We start from the raw sequence: 25,296 nt of genomic DNA, 5'->3' as shown, positions 1-25,296 counted from the left end.
ACGTGGCACAGGTATCAGATTGTAACTAAAGATACATTTATGAATGGTCTAATCATTATACAAATATCCAACGCCAGTATACATTCTAAGAGCCCTGACATTAATACAAAGAAGAAGAAAAAGGTAGAGAACAATAATGAAACCGATTTCCTTTTACATAAAGGTGCGTATGCACCAATGATCTATTGCATGTTTCAATATTCAAGACAACTTGCAGCTTTGCAGTTGAACGGCCCCTTTAGAAGATGCAAGTGAAAAACATTGTTTGCCCATGGACGTGGATTTGCATCCTGTATAGAAATCTATCAATAGAACAAAAAAGAACTCTACAGAAATAATAGAGAATCAAAAATACCACTTCTTGTACCTTTGCTTGTGTTGAATGTTGAGTCGATTCATGCACCTTCCCGATTGGCCAAAGTAGCGATTCCAAAGTCGTAGCCGGCCACCCCTGCCCCACTAGAATACCCTCAAACGTCTTCACAGCTTTGCTTTGTTTGAATTCTTCTTCGAATCTTGCTGCCATGCGAACTCCTGTTCACAAGTTAGTCAAGTAGCCAGGACTAATCGGGAACATACTCACCAACGTCTTCTGTGCTCCTGCTTCTATGATAACATTTATGATCACCGGTACACTTGCTTTGAACCCCTCTTCTGTAGCTTTTGCAAGCTCGTCAGGACTACGGACTAGAAAACCTTTTCCACCACACATTTCTGCAACTTTTTGATAATCAACTTCCCACCCTAAACTTGTACTACGTAAGCCTCCCTTGGAACCCATTTTACTGTTCTTTTGCAGTTTCAACCACTCATCTGAGCTTTCGCTATCACCTTGATACACTCCACCGTTATTCATAACAAAGATGAGAATGTCCATACCATACCGCGCCATTGTTTCAACCTCTGCCAGTGAGAATCCGAAAGCCGAATCGCCTTCTAAACAAATAATCTTCTTGTGGGAAAAATTTGGTCCGCTTCGCGCTTCTCCTGAGGGTAGATTATATGCACAATGAGCTGCAATGGCATATCCTAGACCCACGCCCATTGTGGCATGAGTTCCAGCGTCAAGACGCAGTCGTGGATGCTCTACAGGAAATGCACTACGTGAGATATCCATCGTGTTTGCGCCTTCAGATACATAAACTACGCCACCGTCTTTCGGCGGAGAAAGTTTGTGAACGGTTTCTTTGATGACATCAAAAGCTCGACCGTATGTCATTGGAAATTTGTCAATTTTCGCAGTTCTAGCAGCGGTAGCTTCATTTTTGCTTGTACTTGCTTTCAGGTTCTTTATGTATACTGAAGATGTATCGTATTGCCAGTCCTGTAGAGAATCAATGAGTTGCTTGACCACCACATTGATATCACCAATTATTCCAAGTTCAGCGTCACCGTTGTTTTTTCCAATTTCTTCGGCAGATATATCGACCTGAATTATCTTAACATTCGGATTGTATTTTGGTGCTTCACCATAATGGAGTATCCAGTTGAGTCGTGCACCAAGAACCAGAACAACATCGGCACCTTTAAGTGCTGCAGATCTAGCTGTCGCTGTGTTGGATGGATGTGAGTCAGGCAAAACTCCCTTTCCCATAGGGGTTGGTAGAAAAGGAATATTGGTCTGGTCAATCAATTGTCGCACTACAGATTCGGCTTGAGCGTATGCGGCACCCTTTCCAACGATAACAAGGGGTGCTTTTGCAGATTTCAGTAATTGTACAACCTTTTTTATACTTTCCGCATCTCCTGCGGCTCGTGGCGCAGCAGGCACTATCTGTGTTGATATGTATTCTCCTTCTCCTTGTATAATATCTGCGGGCAAATCAACGAAACCTGCTCCAGGCCTGCCATACCATGACGTTCTATAAGCGGCCGTAATTGAATGTGATATTGAATCGAGGTTCGATCGTACTGCAATCTTCGTATGCGGACTCAAAAGAGAGATAGCATCGAGCTCTTGAAAAGCTCCTTTTGTAATCAAATGAGTTTCGCTTGAGCCTGCTAGTAAAAGCATTGGAAAGGTATTGGCAGATGCGTTGACTATGCCTGCCATTGCATGAATCACACCCGGGCCACCGACAACGAGGCAAACTCCAGGCCGTCCTGTCAAGTATCCATATGCAGTGGCGGCATAGCTTGCAGCTTGTTCATTCCGGAATGCAATGAACCGTATCCCTACAGCAATTGCTTCCTCTGCGATTTGCACCACCGGTATGCCCACCAGGCCAAATATAACCTCCACTCCCAGATCTTTGAGAGCGCGGGCTATCAACTGAGCACCATTAGAAGTCGTCATATTTTGCTATGTGAATGTATTGGTCTTGGCTCGGTGCTCGCTCCCTCGGGATTTAGAGCTCTTATCAATGGGTTGGTGCCGATAAGCTTGACCCTGAAACAATACGCTCAACGGAAATGACATTCACGGTCCCTCAATACTCTTGCCAAATCGTCTCGGATTTATGCGATTTCGAAATATATAAAGCTTTTATGAATACTCAGATTCATTCTACGAAGTTCTAATTATAACATCAAACCCGGAAATTACCAAGCTGCTCATTAATCGCTTTTGTCGTCGTCGACGAACTACATCAGTCACAATACTGTACATTCCCCCCTTCAGGCTTCAAAGTTAACAGATATGGCTTCGTCTTCTTCTGCTTCTTATTCCACCGACCCTGCTCTCTATCTGTACACATCGTTGACTTCCGGCTCATCGCACATTGTTACTGCGACGTCGAGGCTGGAGACCATCTTGAAAGCGAACAGAATCCCATTCAAAGCGCTTGATATTGCGACCGACGAAAAGGCACGAATGCTATGGGGTCGCAGAGCCGGTAAAGATGAATCGGGGCGTGCTAGAAAGATCCCAGGCTTAGTCCAGGAGGGTTTGGTTCTTGGTGTATGTTGAAATCGAATGTCAGAGAACATGGCTAACAATTTCAGGATCTCGTTGAGATTGAGGATTGGAACGAATACGGCGAACTGAAGCAACATATCAAGATTGTACCTGTGTCGGGACCAGGAGCAAATCCAGCCATCAAAGCAAAACCTCCAACGAATGTAAAAGAGAATAACAAGCCGGCTGTGGCTCCTGCTGCCCCTCCCGCATCGATATCCAAATCTGGTAATGCGAAACCTTCTGGGGCTGCCGAAACGACTATTACATTAGCTATGCGCCAAGCAACTCAAGAAGCTGCACAAAAAGCAAAAGATATAAAGAAAAAGGCAACAGAGGCAATAGTTAGTACTACTAAATCTGAGCCTGAGAAAGAACCCAGTGCTATTGTGCCAACTGCAACCATTCCTGACGAGAGGCACACCTTCGAAACAATCACTATACTACAAAATCCCGAAAACTCAACGTGGAGTGCTGCGCCATTCTCCTAACTAAATACCTCCCCTGGAGAATTTGCACGTAATTTGGAGTCTTTGCGATTGCCAACCTCCACAGCTTGGAGACCAAGTGATGTTGACCCGTCTGTTTAAGTGCACCGAGGCTCGTCTGTATCATTAAGATCTGCAGATATCAGAAAAGTTGAGGTTGAGGAAACGGTGCCCAAGGAGGATGAGGATGAGGATGAGGTATTCGGTTCGAGCGAGGAGTTAGAATTGATTGGATTTATATTTGCTTCCTGCTAGATATTGCAATGCCATCTGTTTCATCGAATACTTCCTATGGTCTTCAAGATCATTCATTACACATGAATAAGCGTCTTGGGATCTGGTGGATGGTGGTAGCTTTTACTACTATTTTCCAAGCTGCTGCACATTATATTTGAGCCTCTAATGGATGTCGTTATGGGGCAAATCGAGTTTTTTATTTTTCTATTTTTTTATTTATTTATTTTTATTTTTTTATAGCTTACGTTCATGGCTACATGGAGTTTTTATTCGTTTCTGAACATATAGTCTTTCACCAAGTTCTTGGACAACTCGTCATTCTATCTAGGAAGTCCAGCTTCTCACATGTTGCACTGTCCGAAATATTCCAAATACTCATCATCGTTTTCTTCTGGAAAAATTGATATCAAGTCAACTTTGCTGAGTTTTCGTTGAAGGTCTCTCAGTGAGCGAGAAGGGATGATTGAATCTTTCTGCATTTCCAGATATTTTTCTAGAAATGATTGATTCCTGCCTGTAAATTTTGGTGCTGATTATTGATCTTGGTCTCCAACCATGTAACCAGCAGACAACAAGAGCACTTTAATTGAATTGTAAAATGCCACCCGCTGGAATAAAGGATTTTCTTATTTTGATTGTTTTCTTTCTTGACTGGACTTCCATCCTTTCTGATTGTGTGCATCTTTGTTTGAGTCCGTTTTCGTACTATCAAAGGATAATTTTCCTTTTTTACAGCAGACAACTTCACATCTCATCTTCTATTTCTTAAACACCGTGGCGCAGAGAATCTAAGACAAGTTACAAGATCAACGGTCTGCAATATGATTTTCGACTGGATTCACCGCGCTTTCTCGCCTTATATCTATACACTCCCCACCCCGAATCCGTTTCAACTACAAACCGAGGACAAACCAAAATCTGAGCGAAAGAATCTGAAATATGGTGTTGAATTGGAATATGTGTTGGCATTTCATGATCTAGAACTTGATCTTACAGACCATGATGGGCATGGTGCTAACCATGGAATCGAGAAAAATGTTCCGTTAGCCATTCGTCGCGACCTAGCATGGAGTCCAGCGGTCAGCACGCTCTTTGGAAAACATGCCAATATCATCTACAATAGCTGGGCCATTCGCAAAAATAATGTTAAAAATGAGGACGAGAAGAAGGACATATCTAATTTAAGGCCATACAATCTCGAACCACAAGAAATAGTCTTAAATAAACTTAACAATAAGGTTGCATGGCTTAAAGGTAATATCAAGCATGGAGGTATACGAAGAAAGAAGGATAAAGCTAATGGGTCCTACGATCAATGGATCATTTCGACAGATGCAACAGTTGTCGGCCAAGGTTCCACAAATCTTTATAAATGGATACCACGTATCTCTAGCAGAACTTCTAAACGATGGGATTCTTATGGCATAGAAGTGGTATCTCGAGTTCTCAAGAGTAACGACCAAAGAGATACGACCGAGCTTGAAGAAATTGTCAAAGCGCTCAAAGGTACGGGAAATGAACTATATGAAGGCTTCATAACAAATCAATGTGCCCTACAGGTGCATGTCGAGGCCCCCGATCTTGCTACACTGAAAGAGTTGGCATGTATCTTGCTGATATACGAAGATGAGATCTCAAGACTGCACCCTAGATGTCGTCGTCCAGGTCATCCTGCTGCAAGGGGCAACCTCATTAGCAACCGCTTGCACACGCTTCTGGGTGCGGATTATGTCGCATTGAAGGACAAATTCTATGAGATCTGGGATCAGCCAGCGGAAATTTCTGTCTATAGAAAACAAAGAACAATCAAACAGATTCGCGATGAAGTTGATCAACTGCAGGATGAAAAGGAACTTGCTAGTTACATGTGTTTCCCTACGGCATACACAAACAGGCTAGTAAATTTCCAATCGTTGAGATCCTCATCACGAGCTCATACCATTGAGTTCCGACAAGCTCGCGGTTCACTGAACGTAAAGGATGTCTGTCATTGGGTCGAGTTCTGCTTGAAATTGGTGCAGCTTGCAGAATACTATGTTTCAAATCCAGACGACAGAATCCAAGAATGGCCTGGTGGAGATGATGACGCTACAGAAGAGGTTGATTTATTCAGATTAATGGATATTATGGGGCTGAATGATAAGAGTATAGAATTTTGGAGAAGCAAAGTTGCTAAGTATATGGGGTTTAAGGAAGAGGACAACCGAAGTGACACTGAAAAGCTTCCCGAGGACAAGAAGAAGACAATACCCCCCAAGCCTCCGAAGCCCCCTGGGCCACCCAAACCACCTGGAGGACCGCCTAAACCACCTGGAGGACCACCCAAACCACCTGGAGGACCACCTAAACCACCTGGAGGATCAGGTGTGGTGACATATCCTACTTTGCCAGGACAAACATCCGTACAGCAGCATATCCCTTTGATAGTACCTTCACTGTTTTCTCCGACTCGGAACATGAAGAAACTTCCAAGACGAAAAACGCCAAAGCCCGAAAGACCAAAAGTGATATCGGAAGCTAGAGCAAGGTTGATAGAAAGATTGGAAGCGGCAGCTGGGCACAACCCTTATTTTGATGTAGATGTCAGTGGAAAATCAAGCATTCCCCCAGCACAAGGTGCTGCGGAATCACTTGCTGAATGCTTGAACGCTAGTACTGGTGGTCTAACTGCTTCACTTCCAATATATCCTCAACCATCAAATACTCAATTACCTCAAAAACCTCAAAAACCTCAAAAACTCCCAAAACCTCCAAAACCCCCAAAACCACCAAAACCACCAAAACCTCAGAAACTTCAGAAACCTCAGAAATCAAAGCCTGAGCTAAAACCACTGAAGCCCCAAGTGACTTCTTCTAAGCCAAGGCAAAAAGTTGTAGGAGCAGATGGTAAAGTGCACTACCCTAAACTTCCGTCAGACAAAACAGATACAACAAATCCAGATTACCTGCCTGGTAATGATGAGGAAGATGCATCCGCAGAATCTTGGATAGACCTAGGCTATGATCCAGATTACGATCTTATACATGGCACTGGCATATATGGTGATTTTCCACCAGGTACACCAACTCCTCCCAAAACAAAAACGAAAATCGTCCAGCCAGAGGGAAAAAAAGAGGAAGGCCCGCAAGGTTATGGAGTAAACGCCCCAGATGGCACCGGCGACGATCACGAAAGTTTGATCACAGGAAAGACTAAACCTTTAAAGCCTAAACCTTCAGGGCATGCACCCACCAAGGTCAAGACCCCACCACTTGGAGCTGTATTTAATCCTCCTCCTAAGGTGACCGGCCTTAGCTTGTTTGGTGGTCTTGCCACATCAGCTGCTGGAAACGCAGAACCCAAAGTCACAACTGTAAGTAGTCTAGAACCCTCCTTTGAGTGAAAGCTTTTTGCTGACAAATATAAGGCCCCTATTGTTAGTTTAACCTTCCATCATGTGCCAGCTGCACCGGTGAAACCGCAACCTACTGGAACAACAACGGAAGTTATCTATCCTACACTCCCGAAAATAGGCAAAACCCCTACCGGGAAAAGACCTCCAGAAGATTCCTTAGATAAGAAAAATCCCAAAAGACCCAAGCCCACTCCCAAGCCCGCACCTTTGGTAGGGGCTGTTCCTTCTTCAAAGAAAAGACCGCCAACAGGGGAGCCCTTGCCAGGCGAGAAAGTTGGGAAAAAACCGAAGACCACTCCTACTAAATCCAGTGCCTTTAAGCCTGTGGGGACACTTACAGTCGATGGGGTTCTCGATATTCTTGAGACTTTGAAGAATTTGGGCGATGAAACGGTCCGAAGAGAAGCAATGGAGCAATTGCACAACACTGGTGAGGGAAATAAAGCAATTATAGCAACGGCCATCTCTATCTTTGCGGATAGCCATCAATCGTGGCTTCCAGAACACGTACAGGACCACAGCAAAGATAGTGATGAGTTGGCTGCCAAAAGGGCGCAGATGATAATTGACGACGAGCTTTATGCATTAAGCCTCCTCCGCGAAAATGAGCGCGAGCTAGAAATCAAACATGGAACAAAGAATCTCGGTCACGAGCTACGAGTAAAACACCCTAAGCCCACAAAAATTGGGCTAGAGGATCTTGAACTTATCAACCCTGGAACCATTCATGAGAGGTATAGGATTAAGAATTACGCTAGGAAAGAATGGGATGTGCTCTACACGACAGCTATCATTTCGGGTAAGTTTGGAACATGTGGTGCTGCAGCTGCGGTGCTATCTCTTCGAAACCAGTATCCCAACGAGCCATGGACGCAAGGCTTAACCAATGAGAACTTTCTGAGGGACTGGCTTGAAACGATCCCTAGAGCCGGGGACCAAAGAAGGGTAAACTATTATGATGAAGAACAGCTCAATAACGCTCTTGTGAGAATGACAAATGGGCAGCTCCAACTTGCCGTGGCTCATAAAGGTCTGGAGCACTTCACTATGTACGGCCCCCCGGAATCCGCTCTCCTCACTGCACATGGCGAGAAGGCTAGGTATCTGTATGTACATTTAACTCATATGTCATTTCATCCCGGGTCTGGAGGTAGACCGTACCAGCATTTCGAAGGAATGAAGAGAAGACCAGGATACAAGGAGCACAAGTAAAAAGGCAGGACTCAAGATATGAATGTTTGATCTAAGCAATCGATGTGTTTGTTTTCTTTGGGGAATGAAGATTCTAATTGTAATTATTTGTACACTTTGATATTTGAGAGATTACCGATGTACTGTATTTTCTTACACTCGGAATACAAGTCAACCTTGAGGTTATTTGATACCTAGTGAAGCAAAACATGGCAAGAGAGACCATCAGTGCCTATTTAATAGACAACAAATCTATCAATTTCGAGATCTATACATGCTAAATGTGTCTCCAAACCTCTCAAACTTAGAACTTAATGTATATCGTATACGTCCTGAACCATGAACTTTTGGTTCAAGCTCCACCTTTAAGAAACATCTCAAAAATTGATAATAGTAAGATACCATACGCATTGAGTTCAAGTTTGTATTATGCACAAGAACACATGCTGATCATATGACTTCTTTGTAGCTAATATGTATATGTCTTTTTTGTATAATTTAGGAAAAGCAATCTATGTTTCTACTCTCTATTTGCTGTATAAACTTCTTCTATTCATTCACTTTATTGTTGATATGTAACGATTTGTCTGTTTGCTATATATAGTTAATCATTTAGGATTGCTCTATGATTGTATGGTATATGCGAACGCCTTTCTTATGTGATCTCTAATGCCTTCTACTCTTTTCAAATACCTACACAAATTCCCGCCATTCACAAAGCCTAGATTAAATACATCTATATCCACAAGCAAGCTAGACAGAAAAATAACCTCAGCACAGCACACCGCAGCAAAATACACACACATTACAAAGTTAATAGCAGTATCAAACTCATCCCATAAACTTCTATTCCCCTCTAGACATCCCGCTATGCTTGCTCAAATGACTAACTAGTATCTGCTCACCCTCCTTAATTTCAAAACACCCATATAACCCAACCCCAATCTCTAAATCCATAAAATCCAGCAAATCGACCACCCACCCATCTAAGAACAGGACAATCAAGAATTATCAAGAAAAAGACTCAGCGATTCATCCATCCATTCAGTTTCGACATTTTTCTTCACATCCCCATCCCCCTTCTCTCCCCCACCTATCCATTTCTTCCCCAGCTTCCCCAACTTTCCCCTTTCTCTCTCCCTCCATTCTATCACATCTAGCTCCTCCAAAAACTCTTCCAATTCTCCCAAAGCCTCCTCATCCCTCTGCGCAAGTTTTTCAATCTTGTCTCGATCTTCGAGTTTATGAGCCAATTGAAACTGCTCAACTACCTCACAAGTTCCGGATTCTCTCTCCCGTTTCAATCTCTCTCGACTTAACAAAAACTCCCTCTTTTGATCCCCAAATTCTCGTTTCTGCTCCGCGCATTCCCTGACCCCAACAAGATCTTCAAGATAAACGCATAATTCCTCTTCTCTTTTCCGTTTCCATCGAATCTCCTGCAGCTTCATCATCAAAATCTCCACCTGTTGTTCAAATTCATAACTTTCCTTCTTCAGTACTGATGCTCGTTCTGCATATCTGCGCTTTTCTCTAGTATATTTTACTCCGCTCAAATGCATAAATCTCATCACCTCTTGCTGCGCCTTCGCCAATGTAAATTCGTGTCTTCCCTCAGGGAAATCGCCCTTACGGAGTGTCTCCCGGACAGCAGGCTCGACGAATCGCTGAACATAATGCGGCGAGATGTTACAGAGAGCAGGTGAAAGATATCTGTGCGGCCTGGATTTCCACTCTTTATGAGTTGGGTTGCGAAGCACGGCTAGATGTGCGGTATATGTCTCGGGTTTTGGTGGTGGAATCGTCGGCTCGATAGCAAGACATTTACATCGTCCAATGTCCGACTCCTCGAGGATCTTAGTTTTTTGGACGGCTGTGGCGCCAATGAAACTGCGGTGGTGACATTCGATGCGGTTATTTTTACAACTACATTCGCGGGTTAGCTGCGTAACATGCCTCATGTATTTAGTGTTGATTGCCGAGTTATTCATATTGAAGTCGTGACTGTTGCTAGTTCGAAAACGAAAACGACTAATTGATTTTTGATGAATGTAAATTATTGGGTGAAACTAAATGGGTAAATATTTGATTTGATGTCTAGTAAATTATGATGAAGTAGCAAGTAGTTCTATGGTACCGGGTATGTTGTGATACCTATATGATACTAAACAAACCGTAATAAACCATAATGTACATTGAGAACAGGATAAACATGAGGTATCTGCAGTATCAAGCAAGTCGTGGTACATGGACCGTAACAAAAGGAACACAGGGCATATACCAGAGAAACAATATTCCATTTTACGGTGAATTCTACTCGCTAATAAACTAGCTGCTGTACTAGCATTCATAAATAAACAAAATTTAAAAAGTATTTCCTGGTGACTCATATAACAACAGAATGTGACATTGTACGGGAAGCTGCACTAGTTCTTGTACTCGCATTTTCAAACACAATTCCGTTCTTCTACACTAGGCTGACATACCGACTTATCATTTACTTAGGGTCATATACCAAAGCTAAGCTTCGAAATTGGCCTTGGGTGACTGTAGAACCAAAAACCAAAAAGGTGACTCCACTCTGAGTTGAACTGTCAACAAAAACCAACACAAACAGAAAAACAGTTTTTGAACTTGATTGAATAATGCATACAATATGATAAATGGGGTCAAGATTGTGCTATCCTTAGAATAAAGTTTAAATGCATGATGTGGTAAATTCGATCAGAAAAATGTTTGACATCGTGATCTGACCATTGAACCAAGAAAATGAAAGTACCTAGCTAGAATTTCACAGAATCAATCACCAAACAATACTAGCAGAAATACTTGTAAGATAGATATTCATTCATCGATCCATTTATAACATTGAGTTCACCCAAATTCCTGCCATAAGGAAGCTGGTAGACTTTATTAAACCTCAGAGCTCAAAGCCTTTGATTGAGCTGATCTTCTGGGGTAGGTCATATCTCCATGAAATGACAATAGTGGTGTGTCCAAGAAAGCTTAGGTCTCAAATCATAAAGATCTGAAGTTATGACTGAAATGTGCTTGAAAGGTGTTGAGGGTTTAGTTGAGGCTGAATTATATCAAGGATCACGAGGCTTGCAAACAGCTAGACATGAAGTTAATTGGGGTTGTTCAATGTCACAAATGAGATGTAACAAATTAGGATGGGAAACTCACCCAAGATAATCCTCTTTGATACTGCCAATGGCAAACATGGCTCCGACTTCAGGTCTTGTACCGATAATCTTTACTCGGACATGAGTGCCTGGCTCAATGACAGAGTCTTCATTGTTTGTAAATTGGGGTGGTGTCGCATTTGCATCGAATTTGATGTCACGAGGAATGAGCTGCATTGAATTAGTATGGATTGCACACCAACAGCAATGAACAAAACTTACATGTGCAGATACAAAGAGGGGCAAAGGACCAGCATCCGCAAAAAACCCGACAGCATTGACTGAGGTTACAATAGCATCGACCTACATATGTCCATGAGAAATGCACGTTAAATGAATTCACAATTTCGAGTTCTTACAGTCTCGCCCTTGAAGGGTCTCCACACTACAGCACGATATCCAACAGTGAACTCAGCCAATCCACTTCCTGGAAGGATTCTTCCTTCGGAAATGTTGAAGGTGTCCATAATTGTGATGATGTAGTAGAGACCGGTACATGTTCCTTCAACATCTTTCAATAGCTTGCCAGTCACCAACTCATGCATATTGCGACCAAAGTACGATGGGTGCAGGGTGACCTGACGCTCAAGATTGTAGAGGAAAAACATTTTGAATGGTGAGGAGCGAGATGGATAGCGGGAGTGGATAGAATTTTAGGATTGTAGAATCAATGCCTTTTCTGGGCAATGCAACTTTGGAATTGCGCTGCAACACAACAATCCTCCTTCTTGGTAGAAACGTGTAATGTCGTAGAGAAGGTGATATTATTGAAATAAGGCGGAGTTTAAGTATATTTGTCTATGGAGACAATGGTGATGTTTCGAGAGCCTTCCCTCTGTAACTCTTAATACCTAGCTCAGCCTGCTCTAAACCCCAAGTTATTGACCCAATCCCATATAGATGTCGAATCTCTTTCGGATCGCACAGTCCGTCTCAAGGTTGTTCGTAGTTCGACGAATGTGCCGAGTCGATCCTGCTATTCTGTGGACTGTCAGTCTCTTTGTTTTCGAGTCAAGATGCATCAAAGTCGGAAATAGTCAACTTTCAACATACATTGTTTGAAAATGAATGAAATTGCAAAGACGTGACGCTTTGGCAGATCCCTGAAAGATATTACAGAGAATGCGCAAAGGTTTGTCGATGCTGTGGTTGGGAATTGTGATTATGGAGGGAAATCTGTAACTGTGGAAGACAAGAAGGGTCGAGATTGAGAGAGAGGAAGAGAGCTCGATTGCCCCGACGTTGTAGGTTACGCGATTTATTAAAGAGTTTCGAGACTTTTCCCGCGACGCTAAGGATGAAATATGCGCTGGTCCATGCGTATATCGAGGTACTGGCTGTATGCATTCTCTGGTCTACGATAGCATGCACGTGGGATTGATTACTAATACGAATTACGAAAATGACATGCCACGAGAATTACGAATTACGAATTACCACCCAACCAACCACCAACCACCAACCACACCACCCTCAACTCTGATTCCGAGGTTCACAATTCAACACATGCTTTCATTTTGATCCTCATCCGTTCAGACGACTCCTTTCACTGCGCCCAGCTTAATTAGGCAAAATTGGCTGCATTGATGTATTGATATTGATTGCCTTATATCCTATCCACTCTCCCCCTCCATCTCTCCATCTTGTACTCATTCCAAGAACTCCTATATTTTCGATGAGTTAACGACTGCGCCTCACCCTCGAACCAGCAAATCGACCTTTAAATCATATTCGCCTTCTCATTCCTGAATATCGCAGACACGCGCAAAGATTTTGAGCCTGTCGCATCAGATCATTTTTTTCAAAATGTCCCTCAACCTCGAGAAACAGCTTACCTTTGTATGTCTGGGCGAATATTACGGCGCTACTAGACATTGGCTAATGTTAAATATAGTACGGGGCTTACCATCACAATCCTACAAATGTTTTCATTCATATGATATGTGTGCCTTTGATTCTGGCCACCAGTCTGTTCCTTGTATGCTCCGAAGCTTCCGCGATCTCGAGAACGAGGACGGCAGGCATGCTGACAATATATAACAGTGCTCCAACAGTCCCACATTGATACCTCTGCCATCATGGCTTACCATTCCGAATTTACCTTTGAACTTTAGCACGATTGGATCAATATGCTACAGCGGGTTTTACATCCTTCTTGAACCGGTCGCAGGCAGCATTCTTCTCCCATTCATTATCGGATGGACTGCATTCTCGAATCATGTCCTTGCTACGTCTTCAAATGCTACTTTGGCAAATCAAATCGCTGGTGCTGTATTCTTTGTCTCGTGGATTATGCAATTCGTCGGCCATGGTGCTTTCGAAAAGCGTGCCCCCGCATTACTCGACAACCTCGTGCAAGCTTTAGTCCTCGCTCCATTCTTCGTATTTATGGAGTTGCTATTCATATTTGGATACAGACCGGAATTGCAAAAAAGGATTGATGTTGCAGTCGAAAAAGAGGTTACGAAATTCAAAGCCGAGCAGACAAATGGTACCATCAAGAACGGCAAAGCCAACTGAAATCCCGATATAGGACCGAGATATATCACACAGACAAGCAATGCAGGGGGAAGCCCGTGAAGGGCAAGGGGAAGAAAGGTGGACATGAGCGCAATGGTAGAGGCGGCAGTCTATTCAGAAGGTCAACGGAGCTCGCCCTAGATTGGCAGCAGTGTTCAGAATAGCTTTCGCGGGAAGTAAAGTCTTTCCGGAAGGATAAGCCAATTCGGTGGAGTTATTTTTGAGGTGCGAGGCGTTTCTTAATTTCTTGGTTCAATTGTACATTTGCAAGCGAGTTTTTGATATGCAGAGAATACCATGTTTAGTCCCTCGAACACTACTCGTCAACTTTCATCTGCATGCCTAGGTAAATCAATGTGTCTGGATTTAAACTACATACATACATCATGACCAATGATAGCAAGACCAACTGCTTGACCTGACTAAGTGTTAAGGTATTAATGGTAAGGGAGCTACGCAACATGGAACCATATCCACGCCATGCAATGTCAAAGTGCGCTCTTGGCGACGAAAATACTACTTGAGATTCCATTGAAATAAACCGGTGTCCCTATATCGTCTCATAGTCTATAAATTTCATTAATTTCACATTTTGTACATCGCCATTTCACATAGCCAATTCTATTTTGTATTGTAGATATATTTATTAAAGTTTTATAAAGCTTTGCTTGTCTGAATTTTCTTCTCCGCCATTTACTCCTGAAAAACATGATACAAAGGAAAGAATCTAACGAAGGAAAGTAAGACAGTGATCCTTTCGGGAAAAGCCAGCAGATGAAATTAACAAATGAAACTAAGGAGTGGAATTGTCTTCTACGTCTTCTCTTGCGGTTACTCTATATCGAACAAAGGAAAATCATCTTCTGCGTCTTCTCTCCTCTGGTTGTGGTTGTGGTGCTGCCTGTGGTTGTGTCCAACTCTCCAATGCACCATCAATTTCGTGTTCAAGAGTAGACATCTGTCTTCTCAAGTTGTATTCCCCGTCTTGTGTCTTTGGTCTAGAAAGGTCCGATGGCCAATGACTGTTGGTAAGTGACACTGGTGATACCTCACCACTTTCTGCTGGGGATGTCATGATAGACACATCTGAGTCTTTGGTCCTGAGCGGGCTTACCCTGCAAGATCCTTGTGGTCCAGTCGATGGTCTCAATCTCGCTGGTGTAGCCCGAGGCTTTCTTGTCGATGGGATTTGAGGGAGTGGTTTATTTGGCGCCGGTACTGTACCTCGATGAGTTCGTACTTGAGCGTTCCATCGCGCGATATCGAGATTGGCGTCCTCGTATCTAGGAGCTGGGGGAGGGGGCAAAGATGCAGCCTGGCTTCCTGGGATTCCGATGAATTGTCTAATGACCTCGGGTTCGATCCTGTTGAATTGGTCAGGTTGGGGTTGCCATCCGTAGGAATTGGCTGCCTTGGTTGCCGCGTGTCGTGCTGTAGATGTACCGACGGTCATGCGCTTTAATTCTTCGGTGGGGACGGAAAAGTGTTCAGCATCGGGTATTTTGGCATTCCAGAATGATTGTCCAAATTCGCAGCAGAATCCGTCATTTCCCGATCGGTCGATGGAATGTCGATCTTCTCTGATGCATTTGTCACATCGGAACTTGGTGCGTCGGTCCTCCATGCGTCTATAGGTTCGACGTTGCCGTTCGCGCTCATTGTCTTGCTCTTGAGCAATTTGAGCGCGGATGATCTCGGAGTCTCGTGCTTGTTGGTGAGCGATCAAGCGAGCTTGTCGGGCTGTGCAGTCTGGACATAAGCCGGCAACGTGGTCGACGAGTTCAAGTCCTGCGCATTGGAATTCGAGACCTGCTTCATTGTCAGAGTCACTCTCAACTTGCTCTGCACCGGTGCAAAGGAAAGACTTCCAGCTGCTGCGACGAGATGATTTGGATGCGTTAGATGAAGTAGAGCTGCTGCGTTTCTTCTTCTTGGACGTCTCTCCGCTGACGGGAACTTGGATGGGGATTACCTGGGTCTTTCTCAAAACGTGTCCGCATTCTCCGTAAACTACCTGCACCTCGACTGGCTTGAAAGATGTCCTCGAAGCCATGTTGGAAGTGGATATGGGTTTGTGTGGTATTTGTTTGTTCAATTAAAGTATAAAGATATATAAAGCTGTAGGACTTTGTATTTTGAAGACTGGACTTGTTATTTTTGAGAGGATGAGCTGCTGGGTTTACAATGGTTATTGTCCGAATTAAGTAGATTCTTCTGGCCATTGTTTGAAACTGATGGTTTTGACAAAGATCATATAATCTCTTTATCGACGATTGCTTTCTTTATCATCGAATATGCAATTGACAAAGAATCGAGACAACAGGGTTGTTCTCATCTTTTTAGCACATGTCTCGAAATAGATCGAGCATTCAATCTAGTTTCTCCGTCAAAACAACGTCTAGCTTTCCATTAGAACATCTAAATATCTCATGTTCACCGATAAATTCCAAAACAATACGAGAACAACAACAAAACGAGCCACCATACAAAGAAAAACTTTGATGAGATCATCTCAGCCCTATATTCTACTTTATTCCAAAACAGAAGCGCCACATACGCCAATTTTCTTTCCGTTCTTGGCTGAAACGCGCCTGTCTCGACAAATTGTTTGCTTTCTTTGAACATACATTCGTATATGATAATGTTTATTTCCCCTCTATATGCTGACTTCTTTTTCAGAATTGGGGTTACCTCTCCTCGCTCACTATCTAGAGCAACCACATTCTCTGGGTAGGCATCGTTTGCGCTATTAATTCGGATTTGTTTATAACTACATACTTATCTATATCTCCATCGTAGATGAGAAAGTACAGTTTGAATACAACTCTTTATGTCAACAATATACCGAGACTATTGCACCTTCGAATTCCTGGATAAGGAAACCGAAGGATGAAGTCTAATTCAAAACTAGTTTGATGCTCCTGGACTATGTCATTGGGTCATATGCATCGCATCAACTTCATTGTGAATTTCGTCGAAGATTTTTTGAACAATGCTATGGAGTCGCTGAACAATCCGTTTATGGGAGTATAAAGTTTTATAAATTCCCCGATAGGATTTTGTTTTCTCATACTCATCCATATCTTCGATACATCTACATACTCTTCACTCCAAATAAGAATTCTGTTTTTGAATTGACGATATCGACGAATCAACCTACCAACCAAAAAACCACATCCACTAAGCAATCATGCCTACTACAATCAGAAAAATCGTGTACGCTTGCAGCCACGAACTTCCTAACTTGAGCTTTCAAGCTCCACAAAAGCCCTCGGTAATCAGCAGACTCAAGCGAGCTCTTACTTCCACCGAAACAATCCGAACACCCTCCTTGGAGTTGTGTCCGTATTGTGTACGGGAGAGAGAGGAGAAAGCGCAACGAGAAGCCGAACAACGAAGACCACAGGCCCCAACGCGACAGCAGACGATTCCTCGCAGAGCCCACGCAAGACCAGCATCGCAGTCTCAAGCAATCCCAAACCAATTAAGACGGTACAATACCGAAGCTGCCCGACCACCGGTATCTCTAGTGTCGCCAGTGTCGCAAGCCGCCTTAGATGCAGGATACGAAGCGGATGCGGATGCGGACGCGGACCCCGCTCTTCAATCTCGGAATCCCTACCGGGATACCAACATGGAACGTCTTAGAGAAGACTTCCATGCACGGGACATGGAAGAGAAGTTGAGGGATAGTCTTGCGAGAGAGTCGCCTGCCGATCGAAGAGCGCGCCTGTTTCGGGAGGAGAAAGTTCGGAAGGAGTGGAAGGCGAGAGACGCAACAAGGGATTACAACGAGTTCATCCAGGACCAAGCGCCACCGGCTACTCGTCCTACGGATCTCAAGGAGCTTTTCCTCCAAGCTCGTACTCCTCATACGTCCATCGCGATACCCGCAGAATCAGCTTCCCCCGGACTGGATCTACGGGCAAGAGCTGCACGGATCAAAGAGGAGAAGGCGATCAAGGAGCAGAGGACAAAGGCTCGTTGTCAACTGGTGCGGAAAGAGTAAGTTATACCCCGATTTCTTTTTTCATCTCTGGCGTTATGATTCTTTTATGAGCTTAAGACTAATGGCTTTCTTTTTTATAGGGAGATAGTGATCTTTTGTACGACGATGGCAATCTTTACGTTGCGAGTTTCAACGAGTCGGTGCACTATTTGTATCATCGGTTGGAACTTTAAAAATAATCAAAATACTTTTAAAAAAAATAGGAAAATACAAAAACTTATACAAAATAAAACTTGCTCTTGTGCACTTTGGAGATTATTGTGAAAACATGAAAACGGGAGAATACGGTGAATAAAATGACTGTTATATGATATGAGTGACATGAATACATGCTCCTTAATTAAGTATTGACTCAAAGATGCTATAGGTAGGCAAGAAATACAAATTAGCGTAGTAAGAAAGATAATCCCAGAGAGACGATTCAGCAAAGACGAACGACCCAAGATTTCTTTTTCAATACTCTCAATTAGGTCCTCGATAGTTTCACCATTACAACTACCCAACCTACCACTAGAATATCTACATTCAAAATTATCCAAAATAATAAACAAACAGCGTTAGGAAGAACTATACTCTATCATCTAACACTGCTTTGAAAAAGGGTTATCGTTTAACGTTTCTTGGCATTCTGATGTGCGTAGCTAATTTTGTCGCTTCTCCTTTTCGAAAAGCTTCTTTTTCGGCAAAGCAGGATTGTGGGTTCGGTTTATCACGTGGGACGATCATGTGATTTTCAAAGAATTACTTTATATTGTTGATATCTTCGAATTCGAATGATTTGGAGATGGATATGGGTAGTTGAGGCATGGGTTTTGCATATCATGAGGATCTGGCGGATTTGGATGATGTGTGGTGTTTTACACGGAGCTGTAAATCTAGGTCTTGTAGCCGAATGCGTTAGTTGCCTCCTCCTTTTAGTAGCATACATTTTCTGATTAAACTGTTTCACAATTGAAACGCAGTATGAGTTAGTTGCTCCATATTTTGAGATATATGAGAAGTGTCATAATGTGTACATCTGCCTCAGCCAGACGACTGAGAAATACTAGTACCCAGGAATCAGTGACATGACGAAAGTAAAAACGGCATCAATCATTTTTCTGTAGAGTAGAAGCTATCAGAATCAAGACCATTATGAAATAACATCAGAACAAGTCATGAATAGGTATGAAATAATGGTGAGCTCTGGAACGAGTTCGTAGAAAATGGAATGGGATGGTTTTGAAAAGAGAAGATCCGCTGAAACTGACTGCACGTTTACTGTTGGCATTTGAATTGCAATATCAACTGTTAAACAGTGCCGAATTAGTGAGGGAACAGTGATAGAACAATTAAATGTAGTGTGAATTGCTCTCCTTAACATTAGAAATGGGTGAAAGTGAAAGAACTTACTGCTAAAACACTGATTAATTGGCTTTAAATCTCGAGTCACCAAAAAAAGCTCAGAGTCTTTGTAGTAGCTACATAACTATGAAGAAACAATACCAAGCGAAAACTATATGAGGAATAATATCCTCGATTGGTTATTCTCTTTTCTTCTCCAGATAGATCAGATTTGAATACCACTTCCATCCTTTACTACATCAAGAATCGGATTGAAACTCCCATATTCAAATTCAATCAATCAAAGTAGCAACAAAAACTAACACTTCAAAAGCCAGAGCTTCCACCGCCTTCATGCCGCCAACACGAATGGTTGTGTACAGCTGTACACACGAGCTTCCAGACACCGAAGCTTACGTACAGCGGGCCCAGGCCACACCCTACCAATACCGAAGCCCAATCGTCAGTCGCTTGAAGAGAGCCTTCAGCTTGAACGAGACCATCAGACGACCAAGCATGGATCTTTGCCCTGTTTGTAAGGCGAAGAACCGCCAGCGCCCTCTAGCAGCACCGCAAGCGAAACCAAGCTTACCTCCTCGCGGCCAGACCTTCCAAGACAACACACATCCGGTACACGCGCCTTCAGGCTCAACCGACTCTCAACCCCAAGTTCCACCCGACGTACCAGCTTTCGATCAACCTCCGCATGCAGCCACTTCTCCACCTCAAGCCAACGCGCATTTGGCGAACATGACTGACGGTCCACCCGACTTGCCAGTTCTTCAATTCCCCGTCATAACTGGGTATCAGTCACAAGCTGACGCACAATTATGGAAGATTCCCAACGGCCCATCCGACTTACCAAGCTCAGACATTCTCAATCGGGGATGGAACGCAATGAGACGCCGAGGTGCCCATCAGCGAAACTTTCCAGAACGGGTGCTTCAAAGGAGGGCAACCGATGCTCCACGCAGATCGTCCCCAGAACCGCCGGAGGTTCCTCCAAAAGACGAAGGTGTGCATCCCCGGGTGAACGCCTGGATGAAAAAGCAAATCACCGAGACTCTCAAGAAGCATCACGACCGAATCACCCAGCCACAAGCACTCGGGTCATCCGGAGCCAGACCAAGGACACCCGTTGTCTTGATTCCTGATCCTCTGACTTTGACTCCTTCTACCACTCGTGGTGAGGACGGGCCACCGGATGACGGGATGAGGTTTCCCAAGTGGTTTTGAGTGACCGGTAACGGAGAGGGAGTGGGGCTGGACCTGGCTTACCTTCGAACGAACCACGGACTCAGGACCAACGTACTCATAATTTGTTTTTGGAGTTTTGTTTAGGAGATTAAGAGGATTTTGTTTTATGGTATATATAAAATAGTTCAAATGGAAAAAAATTAAGAAAGAATTAGACTAAATTTGACTGGTACCCTACGGTACCTTATGGAAATGTGATTTGAAAACACCTGATGAATAGTGTTGTGAATTTTATGAAAAGCTTATCTTGCTGAGCCATTGCTGGGTGGAGTTTCGAAACTTTGTCCAATATCGCATATCGTTGTATGTGTGACTGCGTGTGCTGTCACATTGACCATCAATGACACCAGGTCACTGCTGTAAAATTTGACATTGATTGGATTTATGGAATGTCAACTGAGTAAGTCGAAAGTCTAGCATCCGTGTTCGATGTAGTCAAATATTCGATATTCGATAACCGAGTAAATCGTGGTAGACCCAGAATCTGTGTGGTTAATTAGACGTATAGAATTACGATGATTAGAGTTATTTATCGGACTATCGACAAGCAAAAGATAGAAAATTTTGATCACATTATTTAAAATTGAATGCACATAATAAAATTTTATCAAGAGGAGCCAAAGTTGCAAAGACAGAATCCCTATCAAAAGAAAGGAAAAATTGACACGTGACCCGCCCCCTGAATCGACCAACGTGCAGATGTGGAAAATATTAATTTAACTGGACAATAGATTTCGCATTAAGCACAACGAAAAAGTGGTTAATAGTTTCCAGATAACTACATCTACTATGTACCCGGATTTCAAGCTTCAACTAGCTACGAGATTGTTCATGGCAATGTGTAAGGGAAACGACCCCAAGTTCCACGCGGTACGACGTGATTTAAAGCCATAACTTCATGCACAGAAGCCGAACAGTATGTAAACAGATACTCTACAATGATTGAATAGGTCTGATATGCTCATGTCAGGCTAAACACAGCATGTTGAGCACGATAACGCTCAGAAAGCTGATGAGCTTGAGCAAATGTACCTTCACTTGACTAGTTGTTCACACTGAGCTCCATTATCACACATTCAAGTGAACAATACCAGTGCTTACCAGAACAACTCTATTCAAATACTATATAAAGTTTCAGAAATCCAGCTTTCTCATATTTTCCTTTCCTCATTCCCAAAGCTTCTCATCAAAGAACAACACAACACAAACCCAAACCACCCCACAAAGAACATGGTTAATCATCTCGTCTTCGAATGCGGTCACCGCTTCCCCGAATTCCCCTCCAAGCTCAAGAAACTCAAGAGAGCCCTCAGCATCCGACGAGCGCTCAGCAATAAGGCCAAGGTTCCCAAAGACATTCCACGCGAAGGGCTCTGCAAAGTTTGCGCTGAGTATTCAGTCCAGGACTTCCTCGCGGGAGCAACCCAGACTCAATACTCCAACAAAACTTTCGCAGACCTTCAGCAGGAGCGCGTCGCGGCAGCGATCGCAGCAGCTCAGGAGACAGCAGAGCGAGAAGAGGAAGAAGCCGAGGCGGCAGCCCAGAGAGCCAAGACTTCAGCATCTCAGCACCAGATCAAGCGCAAGCCGGTTCCTCAACAGTCAATCGAGCGCAATCCCGTCCCGCAGCAAGCCACTCGCAATCCAAACATCAGATTCTTCGACGACGACGAAGAGAGCCAAGACACGGAGTGGCTCCTCGCGAAGGACCATCAACAATAGGCAGTCATCGCAAATAGCTGACCTCATACTTTGAGCAGCTATAGCGAGCCGGACAAACCTCAAATTAGGGAAGAAGAGAACGTTAGAAACCCGAGAAGGGAGAAAACACAAAAAAAAAAACCCCCCAAATTGACATCCAGATAAACAGAGGCGTTAAGGCGTTACTTTTAAATACGATAAATTTCATACAATAAACTAGACCATTGCTATGTGAAACTATGCTACTCATGTGCTATTCCAACACTTCAAACTTAATGAAAGTGATTAAAAACTCGTGCAACACTCAAAAATCATAGCCTATAATTCTGAATTGGAAAAAATAGATTTAGGCAATCTCTGGACTAGAATTACATAGCTTCTTTCGACTTTCAACAGAAAACATACGTCATAGGTTTGTCTTTATAGAATTTATCGAAGAAAAAGCGTTTTCGTTCTCGCTTGTCATTGAGGACTTATGAAACTCGTTGATTGCAGATGTCGCTTGAGTCCCCTGGATAATTCGAGAACAATCACGTGACCCTACATAATGAACCACTACATGGGTGTAGAAACTTTGTTTCAACGGAACAACCCCCCAGGGGCAATTGAGACAATTTAGTAAACGATTCCTGAAACTTTCATTGTGTACTAGGGGCTTAAATTAGCCCCGACATGGACGCTTCCAAAACAACACCTGAACAAGTCTCTGCGCTTTTATAAGTCAGTGGCTGAACTAGATCCCCGAAGTTCATGAATTTTTCTTTCCATCTCAACTCACGCGCACACGATCAAATCCAAAATTCCTCGAAAAAAAAAAAGAAGAACAAAAATCTCACAATCATGACCGCGACACTCCTCACCACGTACGCATGCGGACACGAAGAACGATCGGCCACTCGAATCGGCGCTCAACAAGAGCCGGGAGTGATGGGAATCATCCGACGAATCAGCTGCAAGAATCAATCCAGACCTGTGATTGCAGATTCCGCGCTTTTGTGTAAAACATGTCGGGAAAAGCCACATCCAAATCCACTCAGATCTCACCCGGTCATAATCATCCGTTCGCGGGAACCGAAAAAGCTTGATGAATATGATGCGAGCCCGTATGCCAACGAGTTTGCTGAACTTCCCAAGTATGGCGCACATGACTTCACGCGGAAGCACCCGAATGATGGATACAGGAAACTTTGCCGCCAGCCACTAATTCCGATCGCCTTCTCTACAGATGATGCCTACCGAGCTATGAAGTCATCGAGATGATTTCGGAAAAGCAGTGGACCAAAGTGAAGCTATAAAGAGAAGCGGCGAGCTGGTTGAACATTTAGCAAATCCATTCCATGTCAAAGGATTGTAAAATTTCAGAATAATAATAAAATAAACTTACTCGAAATTATACCAGAGTTTACGTGCAAATGTGACTAATATAGCTCTTTCGTTGACGATGGCCCTACGTACTACGACCCGATTATGATCAAACAAAACATTGATAGAATAGTGAAGTTAAAAGCAATATTAATGAGCTGACCAAATTTCCATTTCTTTATGTGTATATTATGATGCTATGAAGTACCGACAACACTGTAGGATAAAATACTAGAGAACCCTGGGCCTCTTTTTGGTCCAAAAATGTACCTTTAAGAATTCGTGCGATTGTTCAATACAAAATTGCACTGTTATGTTCAATATATTCGGCGCGAGACTGTAGACAAACAATGTAAACCACAAAAAAATTGTCTGAACAAGGGAAAAACAACTGCTTTCGATAACTTATATAAGTACCCATAATTCTCTCAAGGCAAATTGTTTATTCTTCGTCTCATCAGTTCTAGAGCTTAGATAACCAGCACCAATCTTCTCTACCAAGACTTTTTTATCGTAAAACAATCTTCATTCTCAAGACCAACAACAACACCGAACCCAAAACCAAACTCGGTCATGCTTTGGCTAGTCGGCGCCGTGACAAGTTTCTCTTGTGAACACCAGTACTTCGCCAACCTCACTTTGACCGAAGCTGAGAACGCCAAAGAATGGAGATGCATTACCGGACCCGAAACGACCTGGATCAAACACAACAAGGAGTGTCCCGATTGCCGAAACAAGGTACCCCCTAAGAATCCAGTCATTCTCTCTCGTCCGGCAAGTCCTTTGCTCACTGCACCCGACGACCTTGAAGACAGACGCGGTGTCCTAACAGAGTACCGTTGCGGCCATCACAAAGTCATTGGCGATGGAAAAGACTGCCTCGTTCTCGGAGTCGACAAACTCGGGTTCTTGTTGCTCCAGTCAAAACATCGTTGCCCCCGTTGCATCGAACACGGCATCCAAGACAGCTCCTCAGACGACCAGTCTCCAGAGCGAAGCCAATCAGCTCAACGACTTAGTTCAGATATCAAAAGGCCATTCGTTCCATTAGATAGAACCGACTCAGAGATGGCTGACCACATGGACATGCAAACTTTGACCAGACAAACAAGACCAAGAGAAGCTCTCGCCACATCCGATCATCCCCCTACCCTAACAAGAAGAGCAAGCAAAAGAGAGAAGGCGAAGACATTGGGTAAGTCGCTCTGGGGATCAATCAAGAAGAAGCTCTGAAGAAGAGAGAGGAGAAATCGTTCATCGTTCATTTTCATAGCCCATTCCCACGACCCCACTTTGCTGATTTGAAATTTCATTAGATCGGATCGACCCAAAAACTCAACCCAAAAACAATATAATTTTTTGAACTTTAAACACAATTTTACCCGTGCTGTGCAAATGTAATAATGTGACTTTGATGATTGTGATCATAAAATGAGAGAGAAACTGTCATGGTGTTTGGAATTATCAAAGGATAGTAGAGAGAAGAAGCTCTGGTAATGGTTTCTTCCCAGAAACTCGGAAACGAAAATCGGAATGTACGTTCTTTTCAATTGAACATGAAATGTAGTTACTCATGACTTCATGTAGCTATGATCAAGGCTGGAGGGACTCGAGCATTTCCTTTCAAAGGATTGCTAAATTTTGTTGCAAGACATCGATCTCAATTGAATCTAATAAATTAGCTTTAACTTATTAGAATGTAATCTTACAACCGTAAAGTTGTTTGGGTCGT

The 25,296-nt window shown here is 43.3% G+C and overlaps 11 protein-coding genes across 11 annotated transcripts; 7 read left to right on the top strand and 4 right to left on the bottom strand.

The window, feature by feature from the left end:
* Positions 1 to 40: 40 nt before the first annotated feature.
* BCIN_15g01860 (hypothetical protein) lies at positions 41 to 2,291 on the bottom strand. The gene is made up of 2 exons (XM_001547937.2): positions 584 to 2,291; positions 41 to 534 (listed from the first exon to the last, which is right to left on the bottom strand). Exons 1-2 carry the CDS (start codon positions 2,051 to 2,053, stop codon positions 481 to 483), a joined length of 1,524 nt encoding a protein of 507 aa, XP_001547987.2. The 5' UTR covers positions 2,054 to 2,291; the 3' UTR covers positions 41 to 480.
* A 17-nt stretch (positions 2,292 to 2,308) lies between these two features.
* Positions 2,309 to 4,105, top strand: BCIN_15g01850 (hypothetical protein). Its single transcript, XM_024697446.1, has 2 exons — positions 2,309 to 2,899; positions 2,944 to 4,105. The coding sequence occupies exons 1-2, from the start codon at positions 2,639 to 2,641 to the stop codon at positions 3,385 to 3,387; spliced, it is 705 nt and encodes a 234-aa protein (XP_024553261.1). The 5' UTR covers positions 2,309 to 2,638; the 3' UTR covers positions 3,388 to 4,105.
* BCIN_15g01840 (hypothetical protein) lies at positions 4,106 to 8,465 on the top strand. Its single transcript, XM_024697445.1, has 2 exons — positions 4,106 to 6,974; positions 7,029 to 8,465. Exons 1-2 carry the CDS (start codon positions 4,443 to 4,445, stop codon positions 8,226 to 8,228), a joined length of 3,732 nt encoding a protein of 1,243 aa, XP_024553260.1. The 5' UTR covers positions 4,106 to 4,442; the 3' UTR covers positions 8,229 to 8,465.
* A 346-nt stretch (positions 8,466 to 8,811) lies between these two features.
* BCIN_15g01830 (hypothetical protein) lies at positions 8,812 to 10,489 on the bottom strand. Its single transcript, XM_001547934.2, has one exon. The coding sequence runs from the start codon at positions 10,196 to 10,198 to the stop codon at positions 9,209 to 9,211; it is 990 nt and encodes a 329-aa protein (XP_001547984.2). The 5' UTR covers positions 10,199 to 10,489; the 3' UTR covers positions 8,812 to 9,208.
* Positions 10,490 to 10,864: 375 nt separating this feature from the next.
* On the bottom strand, positions 10,865 to 12,630 carry Bcrpb7. The gene is made up of 5 exons (XM_024697444.1): positions 12,446 to 12,630; positions 11,752 to 12,373; positions 11,615 to 11,695; positions 11,394 to 11,563; positions 10,865 to 11,322 (listed from the first exon to the last, which is right to left on the bottom strand). Exons 2-5 carry the CDS (start codon positions 11,998 to 12,000, stop codon positions 11,304 to 11,306), a joined length of 519 nt encoding a protein of 172 aa, XP_024553259.1. The 5' UTR covers positions 12,001 to 12,373; positions 12,446 to 12,630; the 3' UTR covers positions 10,865 to 11,303.
* Positions 12,631 to 12,823: 193 nt separating this feature from the next.
* Bcmpo1 lies at positions 12,824 to 14,550 on the top strand. The gene is made up of 3 exons (XM_024697443.1): positions 12,824 to 13,231; positions 13,287 to 13,370; positions 13,436 to 14,550. Exons 1-3 carry the CDS (start codon positions 13,199 to 13,201, stop codon positions 13,910 to 13,912), a joined length of 594 nt encoding a protein of 197 aa, XP_024553258.1. The 5' UTR covers positions 12,824 to 13,198; the 3' UTR covers positions 13,913 to 14,550.
* A 111-nt stretch (positions 14,551 to 14,661) lies between these two features.
* On the bottom strand, positions 14,662 to 16,543 carry BCIN_15g01800 (hypothetical protein). The gene has a single exon (XM_001547931.2). It carries the CDS (start codon positions 15,963 to 15,965, stop codon positions 14,769 to 14,771), a length of 1,197 nt encoding a protein of 398 aa, XP_001547981.1. The 5' UTR covers positions 15,966 to 16,543; the 3' UTR covers positions 14,662 to 14,768.
* Positions 16,544 to 16,826: 283 nt separating this feature from the next.
* Positions 16,827 to 18,232, top strand: BCIN_15g01790 (hypothetical protein). Its single transcript, XM_024697442.1, has 2 exons — positions 16,827 to 17,917; positions 18,002 to 18,232. Exons 1-2 carry the CDS (start codon positions 17,103 to 17,105, stop codon positions 18,183 to 18,185), a joined length of 999 nt encoding a protein of 332 aa, XP_024553257.1. The 5' UTR covers positions 16,827 to 17,102; the 3' UTR covers positions 18,186 to 18,232.
* A 1,114-nt stretch (positions 18,233 to 19,346) lies between these two features.
* BCIN_15g01780 (hypothetical protein) lies at positions 19,347 to 20,584 on the top strand. The gene has a single exon (XM_001547929.2). The coding sequence runs from the start codon at positions 19,599 to 19,601 to the stop codon at positions 20,478 to 20,480; it is 882 nt and encodes a 293-aa protein (XP_001547979.1). The 5' UTR covers positions 19,347 to 19,598; the 3' UTR covers positions 20,481 to 20,584.
* Positions 20,585 to 21,692: 1,108 nt separating this feature from the next.
* Positions 21,693 to 22,320, top strand: BCIN_15g01770 (hypothetical protein). Its single transcript, XM_001547928.2, has one exon. It carries the CDS (start codon positions 21,732 to 21,734, stop codon positions 22,221 to 22,223), a length of 492 nt encoding a protein of 163 aa, XP_001547978.1. The 5' UTR covers positions 21,693 to 21,731; the 3' UTR covers positions 22,224 to 22,320.
* A 1,445-nt stretch (positions 22,321 to 23,765) lies between these two features.
* On the top strand, positions 23,766 to 25,160 carry BCIN_15g01760 (hypothetical protein). Its single transcript, XM_001547926.2, has 2 exons — positions 23,766 to 24,759; positions 24,881 to 25,160. Exons 1-2 carry the CDS (start codon positions 24,138 to 24,140, stop codon positions 24,925 to 24,927), a joined length of 669 nt encoding a protein of 222 aa, XP_001547976.1. The 5' UTR covers positions 23,766 to 24,137; the 3' UTR covers positions 24,928 to 25,160.
* The last annotated feature ends 136 nt before the right edge of the window (positions 25,161 to 25,296 follow it).

This window comes from Botrytis cinerea, chromosome 15 (assembly GCF_000143535.2).
Source record: "Botrytis cinerea B05.10 chromosome 15, complete sequence".
Classification (NCBI taxonomy): domain Eukaryota; kingdom Fungi; phylum Ascomycota; class Leotiomycetes; order Helotiales; family Sclerotiniaceae; genus Botrytis; species Botrytis cinerea.
Note: the sequence above shows the minus strand (reverse complement) of the source record. Positions and strands in the feature narration are given on the sequence as shown.